Source organism: Falco cherrug, chromosome 7 (genome assembly GCF_023634085.1).
Source record: "Falco cherrug isolate bFalChe1 chromosome 7, bFalChe1.pri, whole genome shotgun sequence".
Classification (NCBI taxonomy): domain Eukaryota; kingdom Metazoa; phylum Chordata; class Aves; order Falconiformes; family Falconidae; genus Falco; species Falco cherrug.
This window is the reverse complement of record NC_073703.1, coordinates 11,874,604-11,893,482: the sequence shown is the minus strand read 5'-3', so window position 1 is coordinate 11,893,482 and position 18,879 is coordinate 11,874,604. Positions and strand designations below refer to the sequence as shown.

Sequence of the window (18,879 nt, the reverse complement as noted above, 5' to 3'; positions counted from 1 at the left end):
CTATTAAACTTGGCTTGTGTCAGACACAGCGTGGCCAGCGGGGCCGGGGCAGTGACCGTCCCCCTGCGCTGGGCACTGGTGCGGCCGCCCCTCGAATCCTGGGGTCAGCGCTGGGCCCTCACTGCAGGGGGGACACTGAGGGGCTGCAGCGTGACCAGAGCCGGGCAGGGGCTGGGGAAGGGGCTGGGGCACAAGAACCATGGGGAGCGGCTGGGGGGGCTGGGGGGGGTCAGCCTGGAGAGGAGGGGGCTCAGGGGGGACCTTATCGCTCCCCACAGCTGCTGCAAGGGCCTGCAGCGAGGGGGGTCGGTCTCTTCTCCCAGGTCACAAGTGATAAGACAAGAAGAAATGGCCTCAAGTTGTGCCGGGGGAGGCTTAGATTGGGGATTAGGAAAAATTTCTTCACTGAAGGGGTGGTCAAGCACTGGGACAGGCTGTCCAGGGAGGTGGCACTTAAGGACATGGCTTAGTGGTGGGCTTGGCAGTGCTGGGTTAAAGGTTGGACTCGATGATCTTAAAGGTCTTTTCTCACCTACATGATTCTATGTTTCTATGAACACAACCTACGGAAAACCCCACATTTATGGCTTCCTACCACAATAATATTCTGCTCAGGTCTGCTTCTGTCCTAATGTTCTCTGCTGTAGAAGAAGGAAAAAAAGTGACAGCTATGCCCCCTCCCTCCCTTCCCTTCCACAACACACTCCCTTCCGTATGAGAAGAAGATACGGTACCTTCTGTAGTGGGTCCTAATGCATCTATTGCTTCTTGTGAGACTTGAGGCAGGGCAGCAGTAGCAGTGGCCAGCAGATGGGGATTGTCTAGAATGACAGCTGTCTCCGTCTCCTGTCCTGACACTGCGGGAGGGGAGGGCTCTGTTTCCAGCTGAGCCTCTTCAAGGTTCCTGGGTCCCTGTGTTGGTTCAGCATCTGGAGTACTGGTACTAATTACAATGTCTGGGACAGAGGTTTCTCCTGAAATGCCTACGATTGAGTTTGTCACAGCTCCAGATGTGGCATCAGGAACTTCCTTCTCCTGGGGAGCACCAGAAGGCTCACCACTGGCCAAAGATGTGGCAGCTGTTTCGATGTTAGCAGCAGGCAATGTGGATGCTTCTCCACTGGTTTGGTGGGCTGTGGATGTTTCTATGCTGATTTCAGGAAATGCAGATGTTTCCCCACTGGTTTCGTGGACAGTGGATGTTTCTATGCTAGTCTCAGGAAATGCAGATATCTCACCCTGGGCTTCTTGACTTGTGGACGTTTCTATTCTAATTTCAGGAAATGCAGAGGTTTCCCCACTTACTTCTTGAACTGTGGATGTTTCTATGATAATTTCGGGATAGGCAGATGTTTCACCCCTGGCTTCTTGACTTGTTGGTGTTTCTATCCTGATTTCAGGAAATGCAGATGTTTCTCCACTGATTTCGTGGACTGTAGAAGTTTCTATGCTAATTTCAGGAAATGCAGAGGTTTCACCTCGGTCTTCTTGACTTGTCGATGTTTCTATTCTAATTTCAGGAAATGCAGATGTTTCCCCACTGATTTCATGGACTGTTGAAGTTTCTATGCTGATTTTGGGAAATGCAGATGTTTCCCCACTGGTTTCGTGGACTGTGGATGTTTCTATGCTAATTTTGGGATAGCCAGATGTTTCACCCCTGGCTTCTTGATTTGTGGATGTTTCTATTCTAATTTCAGGAAATGCAGAACTTTCTCCACTAATTTCACGCACTGTGGAAGTTTCTATGCTAATTTCAGGAAATGCAGACATTTCTCCACTGGTTTCAAGGACCGTGGATGCTTCTATGCTAATTTCAGGATAGCCAGATGTTTCACCCCTGGCCTCTTGACTTGTGAATGTTTCTATTCTAATTTCAGGAAATGCAGATGTTTCCCCACTGATGTCTTGACTTGTGGATGTTTCTATTCTAATTTCAGGAAATGCAGATGTTTCCCCACTGATTTCTTGTATCGTGGATGTTTCTGTGCTACTTTCAGCAAATGCAGAGGTTTCCCCACTTAATTCTTGAACTGTGGATGTTTCTATGATAATTTCAGGGTAGCCAGATGTTTCACCCCTGGCTTCTTGACTGGTGGATGTTTCTATTCTAATTTCAGGAAATGCAGATGTTTCTCCACTAATTTCGTGGACTGTAGAAGTTTCTACGCTAAATTCAGGATAGCCAGATGTCTCCCCACTGATATCATGAATTGTGGATGTTTCTACACTAGTTTCAGGAAATGCAGATGTTTCTCCACTGATTTCCTGAATCGTGGATGTCTCTATACTAGTTTCAGGAAATGCAGATGTTTCTCCACTGATTTCCTGAATCGTGGATGTCTCTATAGTAGTTTCAGGAAATGCAGATGTTTCTCCACTGATTTCATAAGCTGTTGATGTTTCTGTACCACTTTCTGGCAATGCAGATGTTTCCCCACTTAGTTCGCCAGATGCAGAGGCCTCACCACTCGGCCCAAAACTGTAAGGAAATGTGACAGCTGTTTCCCCACCCAGTTCCTGTGATACTGTTGGTCTTGTCACAACTTCTACTAAATGAGAAGTGACTAAAGTGACTTCTGGAAGCCCTGAGGCCTCCCCACTAATATCAGTCACTGCTGAAGATTGTCCACTTAGATCTGTGGCTCCAGAAATGTCTCCGCTGATGTATGGGATCCCAGATGGCTCTCCACTGAAGTCTCCTGTCCCTGAGGGAAACCCACTGATCTCCATGGCTCCAGACCCTTCTCCAGATAGCCCTCTGTCTCCAGAAGGAAATCCACTGATTTCTATCATCCCCGATGGTCCTTCTCCCACCTCTTGTGCAACTGAGGTCTGTGTTACAACTTCCACCAAAGTGGTATCCACGAGAGAGACTGTGGGAAAGCCAGAGGTGAGTCCACTTTCCTCTCCAGACAGTAGACCACTGGTGACATCAACTCCAGAGACTTCTCCACTGCTGTCAATCATTCCACTCAGATGTCCGCTCATCTCAAGCACTCCAGAAACACTCCCACCGAAGTCTACATGCCCGGAAGACTCCCCACTGACATCTAAACTCCCAGATACTACACCTGATGCATCTTCACCTCCTGAAGGCAATCCACTGATTTCCAAAATCTCTTTTGCTTCTGCTCCTGTAACTGTGGGGGTTGAGGTCACTTCCTCCAAATGGGTGTCTACAAAGGTAATGCCTGAGGCCTCACCACTTCCATCGATACCAGAAGCAAGGCCACTTAGGTCCACCAGGCCACTGACCTCATGTGTTCCAGATGGTTCTCCACTGACATCCAGCCCTGAGGGCAACCCGCTGAGCTCAGGTACCCCAGAAGGCTCCCCGCTGAGCTCAGCCCCCCGGGAGGGCTCCCCACTGAGCTCAGCTCCTGAGGGTAAGCCTTGGGCTCGGCCACTGGTGTCCCACTCTGTAGATGGGAAACCTGACAGATCTCCTTCACTGCTGACTCCGATGGATCCTTTTCCCTCCTCTCGCCGTTCTGGTGCTGCTGTTACAACTTCCACCAATGTGGTATCCACAAGAGAGACGGTGGGAAAACCAGAGGCAAGTCCACTTTCCTCTCCAGATGACACGCCACTGACTAGCTCTGTGCCAGAGATTTCTCCGCTAAATCCAGAAGGCAGCCCACTGCTTTCCACTCCAGATGGCATCCCACTAATTTCTGGTATCCTCGAAGTAGACACCAATATGTCTTCTTCTGCAGAAGGTAAGCCACTGATATCAGCAGTGCCAGAAGGCACACCACTCAGGTCCCCTGAGGGTAGCCCACTTTCTCCAGGTAGAAAGCCACTGGTATGCAGGTCTACCGATGGTAATCCACTTTCTCCGATCCCTGAGTGTTCTCCACTAACTTCAAAAACTCCAGAAGATGGTTCTTCACTTGTATCCGGGACTCCAGATACCCACCCAGATGCTGAAGATTCACCACTGACTTGATGTTCTCCAGATTCAATCACCTCCCCTGACACTTCGCTGACAGAAGCATCGGTACTTGTTTCCTCTGGTATTACGGTAGCTGGAGGAAAAGCAGATGGACTCACTGGAAAAGAAAGAGTGAACAAAGGGAGATAGGAAAATTATTTACCAAATTGTTTTAAAGAAGCTAGTAACAATTTCCTGATTGACTTTACCCTAAACTGGTACCTTTGAGATAAAGGTACTATGTGCTTGCAGAAACAATTTGGTCTCTTCAAATTGTTAATGAACATTATATGTTAATCAACTATAAATTAAATACCTCTGGGAAACTGGCAGAATATATAATCTTCTGATGTGGGACGATGGCAACAGTGACACCAATGCCCAGGTGCCAAAACCAAGCCACTGCTTCCTCAGAGAGAACATGTGGAAGAGAAAAAGTTTGATGCTGCTCTGACCATGCTGCAGCTCTGTCCTCCCTCGAAGGCATGGCCTGAGATCTGTTTGTAGCCAGCCTTCCCCATCCTGGATACACAACAACATATTTTGCAAGGTGTTCTGGCAGTGCTGTGTGTGCTGGCCTGCTGGTCATTTAGTTCAGTCCTAGACCAAAGTCCTGTAACGTACAAGTGTAACTCCTCCTGCGTGCACAGACTCCGATTTTGCTGATAATGGTGATAATCATCTAGATTTAGAGAAAGTCCCCTTCACAAGGGCACAGCCCACTTATTTTGGTAGTTTCCCCACCCTACGATGCCAGCTAAGCATGACCCAGGAGACAGGGAAGCTCTGACCCACCTGAGAGCAGCAACACATCGGTTGGAAAGACCTCTGTCCCCCAGGCTGTCTGATTCTCAGGTTGAGTGGCAAACTCTGTCTCCGCGGTCACCTCCTCCCCGGAGGGTACCCCCTCCACTCCAGGGATTAACTGGGTTGCCAGCACATCTTCTTCAAAGAATGAGGTAACCCCCTCCTCTTCCACAGGTGGCAGAGCTGGAACAGAAAGGTGTTGGAGGGAGTTTCCAAAAATTTACAGTCCAAGATGCTGGTGAAGTGCTTTGCCCAAACCGACACCCTGATGCCCGTCCTCCCTCGTAAAACCCCTTTCCCCGAGGATACAGGTCTACATGCCCTGCAAGGAGCGGGAGGGTACCTCTGAAGCAGAAGGCATGGTGCCGGGACAGTGGGTCGGGGAAGCCTGTCTGGTTGTGGTGCTGATAGACGGTTCTCACGCCAGGCGCATCCCCCCCGCAGGCGGGACGGGGGCTCACGATGGGATAGCGGAGGCTGCCGTCGGCTAACCAGCCAGCGTAGCATCTGTCCAGGCCCTGCTTCCAGGCGGCGTGGAGTTGGCCAACAGAGGCCAGTGTGGCGTTTTGGGTCTCACAGTACTGCTGAGCTTCTGGGAAGGTGAACTGCTCTGGCTGGGTTGCGAAGAACACCTCGCCTGAGGGACGGGAGAGAAAACAGGCATGAGTCCCTGCATCCCACCTTTGCACGTGGAGGTGTGAAGCACAGTTTTGCTCCACAACCATGCCCAGAGGAAGGGGGAGAACATACCCTTGAGCCTGTTGATGTAGCAGTACACATCGTAGGTCTCCGAGGCTGGCCGCATGCCGTACGACCGCACACCTGGAGAGCCCTGTTTGTCTCCTATGCAGTTACTTCGGGGAGTCACAATGGGATACCTACCAAAAGAAGAGAGGAGGTAACCCAAGGTCAGCCTTATGTACCCCGGACTGGAGAACCTCAGTGTACTTGGGAGTAGGACACGAACACTTCACCATCAGAGGTGCTCGGAGTCCCCAGCATGACTTGGAAACAAGTCCACTTACAGCTCGGGGCAACGAACACCAACTTTCCTCTACTTTTCCAACATGGCAGGGGAGCTCACTGCTGCAGGGTGTATACACAGGTTAGGAAACAGGTAGGACAGGTTAAAAAGAACAGGTCTATCGGCCACTTGGTATTGTGGCCTGGAGACAACCTTAGATCAGCAAAGCTTTAGATGCTGATGAGCAGAGCAGCAGGACAGCCCAGAGTACAGCCTCAGTTTGGTGGCTGAATAGTCATTTTGAGAGGTGTCTTCCCCAAGTCAATGTAGTTTTACCTGACTGTCTGGTCCCGCAGCCAGCCGGCATCGCACTGGTCAAAGCCAGCCTCGTAGGCAGCCTGGAGCTGTTCCGGAGTGGCTATAACTGCGCTGTTCTCCAGGCAAGCCTGCTGGGCTTGGACAAAGGAGAAGGCGTATCTACTGGTGGCGGCACGGTAGTGAAACACCACACCTGGGAGAAGAGAAGCCATGGTGAAACAGCAGATATGGGACCCCTCATCCACCGAGATGCATGACCAGAAAGGGTCTTCCCAATAATTGTGCAAGGACCAGTGCCTGTCAGGCCCACTTTGATGGAGATGCCTCATTCATTGAGCTCTGCTGCCATCAAGGGTGATGTTCTGGGGATCTCTTCAGCCCTCCTCTAGGATCTTCCTACCTTGACTTTCCCCTTCCCCAGAGGCAGATGCACATGGGAGTGCAGAGTAGGACCACTGCAATCCCAAGTGTCAGCCAGCTGAGCTCTTTTCAGCACATGATGGGGTGGCCCACAGCCTCCTCCTCACCCCTCCTGTCCTACCATAGTCAAGGTACTCCGCCTGCCTGTGACCCCAAACAGACCTGCACACCTCCAGGGGCCTGGATGCCCTCTGCGACAGCAGAAGCTCAAGCTGTTTTCAGCTGAAAGGTTACCTCTAGGAGAAACTGATCTTCAGGCTTCTCAGAGTTCTGGTGACTTACCCGTGGGGGAGATGGGCTGCTCAGGGAGGAGACCAACACCGGGGGCTGCCGTCGCTTGCACAAGCTGATCTTCCACTGTGAATGCTGAAGCAGACTCTAGTCCTGGTGTGGCAGTCACCCCCACGACCTCTTCCACTGAGCTCACCTCTGCTGTTTCGGTGGTGATGGCAGTGTCTAAGGCTATGGTGGTGACCTCTTCAGGTACAGCCCACACTGCTGTGACATCCCCCCTGGTCATGTTCTCCTCCTCTGGGGCAGTTGTCTCTACTGTGACACCGGTGGCAAAGAGATCGGGCAGGACAGTGAAGCCCTCATACAGCTCTGTGGCAGTGGAGGTGATCTCAATGGGCTCCAGGGTGGCGATGCTGCCGCGGGCCTCCTCCTCCGTGGCATTGCGTGGCAGAGGTAGCTCCACTTCTGTCTGGGTGACGGTCTGGACAGTGAAAGCGCTGCCCAGCTCGCTTCCCGTCTCGTCGATGAACTGCCCTGGGACCAAAGTCTCAACATCCTCCCCTGCATCAGGAGACAAAGCAGCAATCAGAGAGGACGTGGTCAGTCTAGCAAGGTGTGCTGTGCTGGTGCTGTCTCTGAGAAGATGCTGGGTGTTTGCTTGCTCAAAGAGGAGCAGGAACATCATGACAGTCTGGTAAAAGAAATGGCTTTCCTTCCTCCGTGATGGCTTTCTATCACCTCAGGATGGAGGGCACGTTAATGAGTTAGAGGCAACGAGCCACCGCATGCTTCACAGCTGATAAATCAGAGGACTCTCCCTGCTCTCCCAGCTCTCCTTCCCGGGAACACCTTGCCCATATCCAAGTCTGCACTGACCTCTAGTGCCTGCTACAAGGAATTTAAGGTGGCCGGAGGGAAGGAGGGGAGCGTGGGTAACCTCCACAGCAGGTCTGAGCCATGGGAGAAAGACAACTGGATCCCCACACTCAGTACATGAAGTCTTACCAGGATCACCATCTCCTTCTGCTCTGCCCAGGTGATGACTTAAGAGTTCATCACATCTAAGCATGCTAAGCTCGTCTCCGGGACAGCCAAAGCCACTTGCTGTACCAGATACATTCAAATAACTCCCACCTTTCCCCTCCCAGATCACTTTTCTGCTCAAGCCACATCCCTTGGCTGTAGCAGAACATGCTCAACATGCCACTGAGCAGGTCAGCCTACAGCAAGGATGGTAGTTAAAAGAGCAGCATGAACCAGAACTGGCCAGGTGAGGGAGGGATGGGATGTCTTGAGTACGCAGCAAGGCAGGTCTTGGCTGGGGAGGAAGAGATAATGAGACACTATCAGGCTTTTTTCCCTAATACCACTTTCCCTGCTCTATTTATTTCCAATCCCATTTTCCTGCTAGCTCATTTTAGCCAGTAACTCTCAGCTCCCAAGGGATTCAGAAAATTAGATAGAGATGCTCAGACAGGGGCTGGCTGTGCTCAGCAGTTTCAGATGCATACCCTGAGATAACCAGAAGTCTGTGGCTTGGTGGACCAATCTTTAGTTTGGCCACGTAGCTGGATACCTCCAAGGTGTCTGGGAGGTTTTACAGAGGCTCCTGACACACTGATCATGCATGCATCTGGGCATGATAGGTCTGTATCAAAGGGGTTTCGAAACATACTTTAAAATACTATTTTTTAAAAAAGATGGCAATCCTATTTGAATGTTAGCCTCTGGTTGCCCTGAATAGACCATATACCACTGTGCTTTGCCCTCTTCTTGCTGCAGAGAAAAATGTGCAGTTAGAAGAAAAGGGGAGTAGCTGGACTGCTTTCAACTTCCTAGGTGTGATTTTGCTCCATTTCTGTCTGTCAGAGACTGTTGCGGCCTCTGATTTATCCCAGCATGGAAACTCAGGCATGTGTCTGTACCACAGCACATTATATCACTATACACATTTTCAGGGTCAGGCCTGTTCTCTTTTTCCTTCTTTTCCATCTCTAGCATTCAAAGTCTTGTACATGAAGCACCTGAGCTCTGCTCCATGTCTCCAGGAGAGCTGCCAAAGCTGGAAAGTGTGGGAGGACTGGAGAGAAGAGGGCTGTGTCACATCCACCTCCGCAGAGCCCCCCCATACAGGTCAGGCATCTGTGCACTTTCTGGATCTGCTTCCTACCTGAACATGAGCAGGGGACTAAGTCCTTTGCCAAACCCGCTTTCCCCGACCATTTGAAAAATAAAAATAAATAAATAAGCAAGAGGTCAGCTCTGGCCAGGGAGCTCCTGCTTGCTGATGTGTAGAGACACATTGCTTAGTCCCGCAGCCCTGACACACTCACCACTATAGCAGATGGCATCGTAGCGAGAGTCGGGGTGAGGGTACCCCGTCTGGTTGACGTACAGGTACACTGTCCGCACGCCCACCAGGTTTCCTCCGCAGTTGGGCCGTGCTCTGGAAATGGGGTAGCGGACGCTGCGATCAGCCAGCCAGCCCGCGCTGCACATGTCCATGCCGTCCTTCCAGGCCAGGTACAGCTCTCCCGTGGTAGCCAAACGAGCTCCCAAGCTGCGGCATTTGTCAAAAGCTTCTTGGAAGGTGAACTTCTCGGGGGCGGTGGCATAGAAGACTTCACCTGCAAGCACACCATCCGTTAGCACAGGAATTAGCTGTAGAATTCAACCCCCATTCCCTTTCTCTCCCCTTCCCGCTCCTGAAAGTCTGGATAAGATGAAAAGTCTTGCACATTACAGCTGAACTGCATCCCCATGTTGGTGACCACCTATACAGACGAGAGACAGGGAGTCTTACTGGAGTCACAGGGCAAGAGGAAGATAAAAGACAATTTCAGTTCTAATGTGCTGGATATTTCAATGGATCCTTCTCATAAGCACGGGTGATGGACACCTCTGAATGTCACACCCTCTAATGGGTGACCAGCGACTTGCAGGATGGCACGGACTTTTGTGGAGGTTAGACGGACTCCACCCTCTGTACTGCATTAGTCATTTGACATTAAAATTGTCCAAGGTCTGACAAAGAGACTGTAGAGAACATCTAGCTTTGCTGGGGTATGTGCTTTTCCATCTTCAACCTGTCTTGCCTCTAGTCCCTTTGCCTTTGTATTTACCATTGTTCAGTCTAGGCATGATCAGAGCTTTGGCTGTTTCTTTGTCTAGTAACAATAAAAGCCCCAAATCACCTTGCATTTGCTCTGCATAGCAGTAAACATCGTAAGTTTCATCTGGCTCACGGACACCGTAGGTCCTCACTCCTGGAAATTCATCCTTGTCGCCATAGCAGCGCTCCCGGGGCCAGTGGATGGGGTACCTGGGGGAGAAAGGAAGCGTAAAGAGAGGGGGCCAGGACCCCGGCAGCCGCAGTGAGGCTGGAAGGGGGCTGTGGAGCACTGTGCAGTGTGATGATTTATGCCTTTTCCTGGGTTATGGGGAAAGGTGATCTGCTGTCCTGCCCTCCCTCTGATGGTCCTGAGCACAGCACGTCCCTGGGAGCACCAGCCAAAGACATCAGGCCAAGTTGCCCTTGCGAGGGATACACAGCTTGGTACAGTTGAGACACACTTGTGCATTTTGGCATAGCATGTTTTGTTTAAAGAGGACGAAGGATCAGGATTAAACCATTGTCTACTCAGCTGTCACTACCAGCTGAGGAAGGCAGTGGTCACTCTGCTTTCCTGCTATAGATTCCCCCTGGCAGAAAATGGCTTGCAATCCACCACCTCCCTCTGCACGCCAGCAATTACAACAGCTGCTATTTCACAACTGTTTCTCAATCGTTTTTGGTCAGTGGCTTCATTACAGAAGCCTTTCCCTAATGACCCTGCTGTGGCTTTCCTTTCCCCTCCACCGTTCATTACCTGACAGTCTGATCAGCCAGCCAGCCAGCATCACACTGCTCGTACCCATCCTCATAGGCAGCTTGCAGCTGCTCCGGAGTAGCAATGACAGCACTGTTCTGGATACAGGCCTGCTTTGCTTTCTCGAAGTTCAAGGTGTACCTTGTGGAGATTGCTCTGTAGTGGAATACGATGCCTGGAAAACACAATGGCTGTCACTCACACGTCTACTACAGAGCAACTAGTCCCTTGCCTTCCAAAGAAGTGATGGATTCAAAGAACAGATACTACATGTCGACCAGAAACAATGAACTATTTATGCTGATTGTCTGTGTTTGAGCATCTCAAGCCAAGCATGACTTGGTGGGCTCCTTTCGCAGGACCTTTTGGGACACACTGGTGACCTAGGAGAGCAACTGCTCTCCCATGGTGCTGTAACAAAGTCACGGGGCATTAAAGGCCAGTACCTGAACAGCAGTGTGAACAGTGGAAGGAAACCCATCACCCAGAACACAGAGCTATATCACCATCAGAAGAACTCAGTACTTCCCTGATACAGCTTTGCGCAGCATTTTGAATGCATGGTTCAGAAACCAGCCAGTGGGGCAGAACAAGGACTGTGCTGCTGTGAAGGTTTGAAAGCTGCCACCTCGCCAGGTCCTGCTCAGGACCAAGGGTGCAGAGTGTCAATCACTGTACAAACACCCAGGAAACCTTAACAAGATGCAAATATACTTAACACCTCCAGATCTGCTGCAAATCTAAGTTGTATTTTTTTGTTGAAGGGGATCTTTATAAAGGATGGCTATTGGTACACTCTGGTCTGGCATGAGCAGGCTTTATGTCAAGTGGGAAATTCAGCAGGAGGCAATGAGAGGGCTCCCAGCCTCCACTGTCAGATATGTATTCCAGCGCACGTGAGCAGCAGAGACATGGTGGTTAACTGTTGTAGTGGAAGCTGTCTCCCTGTCCTACACTGAATGCAGAAACCAGGATAAAGATAAAGGTTGTAGGAAACTTGTTATTTTATCCACCTATTACTAGGATGGGCTTTGCAAGACAACAGGGAAAGTTTTTCCAGAACAGACCAATTCTCCAGCTGAGGGCATCCCATCTCCTAAAATGTTTGGGAGAAATAAAAGGTCTTGTAACAGCCCTGTTCCAGCTTCATCCCTCTGAGCAATAGCCCAGCATATCCAGTACCACCTCCTGCCAAGGATGTCGTCTTGCTGTCTCTGTAAGTCACCTCTGCCAGAAGAGTCGTTTTATTGCTGTATATTCTGCCATGAGTCATTTTACTGGTTTGTTTAGTCTGGTCCTAGCCTGCTAAAATAAATGCTTGGCTGATGGCTTCTGCTTGCCTGCCCATTGCCTTCTCTGTGACCTGGCTGAAAGGGTTTATGCCTGCAGGGACAGCAGTACCTTCTCTGCCCATATATTTCTTTTTCCCTTCTGCCCAGGGCAGGCAGCAAATCTTGAGAGGAAAGAGCAAGGGCAGGATCTCACCTTTCACTAGGACCTCTATTGAGTCTTGTCTGTCCTCAATCCCGTACATCACTTCACAGCGATAAATCCCAGTGTGGTTGGATCTCAGCGCCTTGATTTCCAAAGTGGCATCAGTGGGGATGGCAGGGTAATTGGGCAAAGAGATCGCCTCCCTGTATTCGGTGTTGAGCCGGATTTTCCCACCGGTGGCCACTAGCAAGACAACTTCGGTGCCGTTTGAGAGCTTGCTCCATTTGATCCGTGGGGTCAGCAGAGCACTGGTGTCCTGTTCCTCTGGGATGTTGAAGTAACAGGGGATGTTCAGGGAGCTTCCCAGGACAACAAGCAGGGGAGACTGCTCAGGTATCTTGACTTCCAGGCCATCACTTCTGTCTGCAGTTCCCAAACAAAGCAATGGTCACGTCAACAACACATTTAATCCAAAATATCCAGTGCTTCCGTATGCTCCAATGCCTATATCTGCTTTGCAAACTTGTACCTGCATATCCGGACATACATACGCTTTTTGGTCTAGTCTGCTGAAAATGACTGGCCGAAAGGGAAGTTACAACCATGACCTTTGTGCCGTGGTTGCTTTTGGGTTTGGACTAGGGCTGGGTGTGGGAATGAAGGGGTCTACTGCCGTGTAGCTGCTGCCCATGCTGTAGGATCACACCTGATCGGGTTTAAAATGGGGAATGCTGAAATTCCCTTAGTTTCCTCATAAATCTGCTTTTGCCTAGAGCTATCTCCCTGGCTCCCCAAGAACAGTGAGAGGTTATGGCATAGCATCCATCCAAATAGAGGAGCCCTGTGCATACACAGAGCAGATCTTATGTACACTTATTTCTGGCAGCTGCACATATCGGGAGATGGGACCAGAGTGCAGCACATTGCTCAGTCCCACTTTCCCACACCCTAGGGCACGTACCTGAGAGCTCCACAGCGGTGGCTGCAGTGATGACTCGCAAACACACAAACACTAATAGTAAAGTGGTCATAGTTTACCTGCAAGAAACAACACAGGGAGAAACGATTTATGACAGGTGTATGTTCATAGGGAGCCGAAAGCTGTGGATGCTGCTGTGAGGCAGTGCAATGCTTTCAGCCACCCCTTAAGCCTCCTACATGTGGCTGGTGGTGAAAGCCAGTCCTTGGGGAAGGATGCTGTCTCAAAGTGCCTCTTGCTTCAGGAATCATTTCCTGAATTGTCCATAAGACAAATAAACAAAATGCTCTGCTATGTACATCAGACAGAAATGTTACTATTGATCACTTATTATATTGCTGTCCCATTCTCTCTCTTGTGATTCAATCTTACCTGTGGAGCAGAAAGACAATTTTACAAAAGATCTTCACGCTTACTATGTATTTACTGAAGAGGGACCATCACGTCCACTAAGCCTTTGTCTCGGAGCAGGAGCTGCCCCTCACCAGCATCCCCCATCCAAGCCAGCACTGGCTCTCAGGCCAGATGGTTGGATGCATTTTGTATACCACAAAATGCTCTGAAGGGAAACCTGCCCTCTACATGGTGAAAAACCCAGAGGTTACAACGCTTTGGTCCAATAGACTTGCATTGCCAGCATACATAACCTTAACTGTAAATGGATCCTGAACTGATACAAGAAATCCACAGGATACAATTCTGGGCATCTAAACTCCACCCTAAAAATATCTTCCTGGGGTCCCTCAATTAGTCAGAGCAACCTGCTACTTCCGAAAGCTTTAGGAAAGGAAAAGAGCATCATACTGACACTGAATGGCAGAAGCAATATAGGGAAGCCAACCAAATTAATCCTGTCTGGATTATCATCCAGTATAATACCATGGGATATCAAATAGCCACATATATTCAAGTTGGTTTTAATATTTCAAATAAAACCCATGTTCTCTGGCAACACAGCATCATTTGGCACCACATTTCAGGACTGACTCAGAAGGAAGGACCACACCTACTGAATCACTGGTGTTTCCTTTGAGGTCACCTGCCCAAATATTGTCTGTTTAACTCCTGTTAATGGAGTTATGTTAATGTTAACGGAACATTCTGAGCATATACCTATTGACCTTGCAGGAAAGTTCATTAAATACCCTCACTGGCACAAGAAAAGGCCAAAAATAAACCTTATCCTCTACAGTCCAGCATTAGCCTTTCACTTATGAAAAAGTGGACCTCCATTAATTTCAACCTGACACATCAGAAAAACTTATCTTTGTGAAATCTTTAGTTAACAGAGACAACCATACTGGTGGAAAATAGGACAGAGTAGGGCTGGAACACATCAGCAGAGAAGCATGAAGGCTCGTGTTTGCAGCTGTATGGCTGAACAAGATCAAATGGACATGTCTCAATTTCTTCTGGGTGTGGGAAAAAAATTTCAGGTAAGTGCCAAGCTCAGGGAGAAACCGTGGAGTTGCACATATGTTTGAGTGTCTCTCTGGTTAGGAATGATATCTGCACAAGCAATGTATTATGAACCTCTCTGCAGCATGACAGTTGACTTCGCCATTTCCCTCTGCTGATGGCCAGTACCAAGTCATCTGCCATGCTGCAGAAGATGTCAAAGTGTTTGGCAGTCAGTACCTGGATGATGGCACGGGGATGTGCCCATAGGATGGGTGGTGGGGGGCAATGAAGTGCCTTCTGCTCATCAGTAAGCAAGGAGAATTGGAAACACCATCTGCTATGGATAAACAGTCTGAAATCAGCTTGGCTAAACAGCCATACACAAGAGTCCTTAAAAAGCTGGCTGAGTAAATTGCTGGCCCACTGATGTTCATTTATAATCTGTGCTGGAGCACTGGGGCAGGTCCCAAATACCGAAGTGCTGTGCCAATAGTCAGCCAAGATATACAGCGATAAGCCTCATAGATACATGCTAGTTTGATTGACATAAATTCCAGGCAAAATAATGGAAAATCTGATACAGACTTCAGTTCATTAATCACTGAAGAATAGGTGTAATAATCTTAGTTGAGGCACTTGTATATGAAACAGGTGCTTCCAAACTTGATTTTATTAGCTGGCACGATTCTAAGTTTGTCTGATAAAGGTGCCTGCATGGTTGTAACATAATGTAATTAGAATTTGATAAGGTCTGACTTTCACAGGGTTCCATGATACGAAGATCTGTAATGCCAGTAGTACATACATTGAAATGGCTTAGCAGAAGCTTAGCTGGCAGGTCTCTAAAAGGAGCCATTGACGGACACTGACGTTGAAGGAGATATTTCTAATGGGCATCTGCAGGGGTCAGTATTAGATCCAATGTGTTTCCAAATAGTCTGTATTTCAATAGAATCAAATATAAAATTATAGAAGGGATGCAGAGCATGCCTGACAGTGGGATGTTGTGTCCTAGAAAGCAGTCACTCAGGAGAGCTACTGCCATTATCTGACACTAAAACAAACAGGATGGTCCCTTCTGACATTAAAATTCATGAATACGAATGTATCAATGTTTCGATCTCTGGTCTTGTATTATTCATCTTGCCTGGCTCTAGGCAGTACAAAGAATCATGTTTATGGATATCGCACACATTTTTTACGTGTCTTGTAGGATCTAAGGCAAAAAGGCATCCTGTAAAATTAACCCCCTTCCCTGCTCAGTCTCAGCCAGCCATGCCTGAAGCCCGCACAGGCGAGGCATCCCATGGCCGTGTCAGGTAGGGAGAGAGGGATTCAGGGGAGAAGGAAAAGGGCTTAACCTTTTGGGGAACATCTCCAGATTACAGACCAGTCTGTAACACATGAGGCACTGCAGAAAACTTGAAGCAGACACAGCTTCTGTGTTTTGGTGTATCTTTAAGCTTTGGGGGGAAACCGAAGTCCACTTTTTGAAGCATATTCTTGTTTAGTTAGAGGAAAGCTTCCTACAAGAACAAATAACTCTGAGTCTGTGCATCCAGAGCCCTTCTAAAGTAGGTCACTGCTTTCACTAGGGACCAGCCTGACATCAAGTGAGAACTGTCTCTGTGAAATGAGGTTGTGGGGTGAGCTCAGATTATTTCTACTTGCACCATCTCAAAGCTGCCATTCCGGTGGATACCCTCCATTCTCACCCTCTGAATAAAAGGAGAAATAGGAAAGCAAAGATCAGGTGAGTCCTGGGAGCAGGGGTGGACCCTCCTGGGCAGAAGGCACTTGGAGGGGATTCAGGTAGAGAACACTTTTCTAGCTATTAGTAACTAAGTTTTTAGCCAAGATACTCACTTGAGCACTAAATAAAATCTCTTACTTCTCCAGGCTCCTTAGAACAGGTAAATTTCAGCTGCCTCTGCATTTTGCCAGGATCCAAGTAAGCTGAACAGCCCTGAGTGTCAGGAGATAAGCTCAGCCAGGAGAGGCAGGCAGCTTTAGACCCGGATTACCTACTAAGGAACAGAAACATCCTAGAGCATGGAAACAGAGGTGCTTAAATATAACGGGAGCTGGCTGGCTGAAAAGACTTTTAGGGTCTGTGCCTACAGCAAACCGGTATTGTTCTGAGTCACATACAGTTGTTATTTCTGTGTTACATTGGCAATGGGTAGGAAGAGAGCAGGTTCATCTGTCCATCAGTTAGACATCACAGAACAAAATGCCCCAAAAAGAGGAAATGCACTTTGTCCTAAAAGCTAAGACAAGCTCATGTACTCCTAGTCTTATTCAAGCTTTATGTTGATCTTTCACAAAGGAAAAGAGCCTCATATGATAATAGCTGGGACCAGCAGTTTCTTTGCAGTTTGGTTTAGTTATGGAGAAAAACCCCACCCTCACCTTACAGAAACCCAGAGGCAATGGGTTTTCCTTGTGAGTAGTAGTTAAACAAATCACAGTAACAATGTTTTGGGTGTATTCTGTGAAAGAGTTGCTTCCCTGCCAGTAAGAAACCCAATCTACTCCTCAGGGTGCTGTTTGCAATGTTGATCTCCATATTTCATTCCCCTTCAGCGTGCCAAAGAGATCCAGCCCTGAGTCTGAGCACAGGTCTGGTTGGGATTCACTGTGCTGGGAATGCCTTTGATTAATGTCCTGTTGTTACAGCAGTGATTCCATGCTGCAATATGTCTGCTCTGTGTTGTTTCTAGTGGGATGTCCAAGCACATGGTAATCAGCAAACAGCTGCTTGAAGGAGCCATTCTGGAAGTAAATAAAGACGGAGGTCTGTCTGAGGAGATGTAGACATAGGTGATGGAAACCTGGTCTGTCTAGCCAAGGGATCTGGGGAGGTTGCTCCTCTCATTCTAAAGCAACATCTAAACCAGATTGTATAGCACACTCCTCAAAACTGATGCTTCCTCTCCACTGACTGTCAGAGCAGAGAAGGGTGATTAGCTCAAGTGTGGATGTTGTCTCTGCAGAGGCCTGGGCTCAGATTGAATGAGCTGTGCCCATGGAGCATGAAGGTACAGTTCAGCACGTGTGAGAAAGCAGTGTGTGTTTGCTGAGATGGGATCTGGCATAGAGGAAAAGTTTTCATCGATAAGGAAGTGCCTGAGCTACACGACTGAGTAAAAGCAGAGTAAAGCCTGGAGCAGACTAAGCAGTGGCAGGAATGTCCCCTGGTCAGCATCTTATTGATTGGCCCCCAATGTAGCTAGATGGCTAAGGAGAGAGGTGGACCTGAGCAACATGTTGGGGATACAGGCAATGCCCCTACCATATATATCATAACACAGGCCTCTGGAGATAACTTCATTTGACTACCTTTTTGAAAAATCATTGAGGCAGCCTGGCTACTAGAAAAAGACGAGCTACTGAACACATCGTAGCTACCAGATCACTGCTGACAAACACCAATTCAGTTGCAGGGTCCTTATCTTCTAGCAGAAAAAGTCATCTTGAAGGGAAGAAGCTCTGCAGACACTTTGGTGGATCTGTTTGTAGGATGACCACTCAGAGAGGACTGTCCAAGTTCTAGTGGAGAGCACTGGGAGGGACGGACTAGTTCTTGCAGCACAGAGACCTACACACAAGCAGCAGTCATCACGCTGTGCTTTCTGCAAGGTCCTAAACCTTCCAGCCCTGCAGACTGCTTTCTTGCAAAACTCCATTTGTGCTTGCTGGGAGAACAGCTGGGGTAGGCGGCTTTTGTGGCCAGAAGAGAGGAGAAGGTAGGACAAGTTACACAAGGACACGGCTATGCCTCTGCATCAGAATAACTGTCGCTGTGCAGGGTACCGAGCAGGCTGGAGGAACAAGAATCCAACCAAACTGCCACAAAAATCTCAGCCATCCTACCTTCTCTAACCAGTGACCGAGACACCCTCTCCAATTCAGTCTGGGCCAGGAAGAATTCAGGGAAAGCTCTTGCCTTTCCAAAAAAGGCAGAGTTGGGAAATGCTGGTAGGCTCAGGAGCTCTCCACCCCAGAGAACAACTGTCCTTTTCACTGCAGTTTATTGCCGCTTTATTTCATACCTAAGGCTGTGCTTCTGTATCAGGTTGTGTGCAGACTGTCCTAAATTGGCTGCATATAAATATGTTTATTTGAGAATCTAAGTGTGTGTGGAGGGAAGTGTGTACATATATACAGACAGGTTTAATCCCTTGCTCTTCCAACCCTGTCCCCAGGCTTTCAAACGACTGAAGAATCTGGAGGGAGCAAGAAAAGGAAAAGTCACCACAGTGAAAGTCCAACAAAGTGCCTACACAGTAAGACTGTACAGTGGAAAATAGCCAGATGGCCCATTTGCAGCCCAGTCTAACATGTTTGCTTGCTGGAAAGCATTTTCTGTTCTAGTCTATTTTAATTGAGTCCCATCTGCAGTTTCTCCTGTGGCCTTTACTTGTTCCAGACCATGTTAATCACCCTTGCTGCAATTAAATTTATTTTCATCACCCTTAATCCTGCTGTTGTCTTTTTTTTTATTTTTTTTTTT

General features: G+C 48.6%; 1 protein-coding gene across 1 annotated transcript in view; it reads right to left on the bottom strand.

The window, feature by feature from the left end:
- ACAN (aggrecan) overlaps positions 1–18,879 on the bottom strand; it is a 50,690-nt gene that overhangs the window by 15,197 nt on the left and 16,614 nt on the right. Inside the window, exons 2-12 of the mRNA XM_027801600.2 lie at positions 12,945–13,021; positions 12,035–12,406; positions 10,550–10,724; positions 9,875–10,002; positions 9,014–9,307; positions 6,729–7,241; positions 6,045–6,219; positions 5,495–5,622; positions 5,088–5,381; positions 4,733–4,927; positions 735–4,055 (exon numbers count right to left, since the gene is read on the bottom strand). Of these exons, the coding sequence (XP_027657401.2) occupies positions 735–4,055; positions 4,733–4,927; positions 5,088–5,381; positions 5,495–5,622; positions 6,045–6,219; positions 6,729–7,241; positions 9,014–9,307; positions 9,875–10,002; positions 10,550–10,724; positions 12,035–12,406; positions 12,945–13,014 (5,665 nt within the window). The 5' untranslated portion in view covers positions 13,015–13,021. The remainder of the gene's footprint in view (positions 1–734; positions 4,056–4,732; positions 4,928–5,087; positions 5,382–5,494; positions 5,623–6,044; positions 6,220–6,728; positions 7,242–9,013; positions 9,308–9,874; positions 10,003–10,549; positions 10,725–12,034; positions 12,407–12,944; positions 13,022–18,879) is intronic.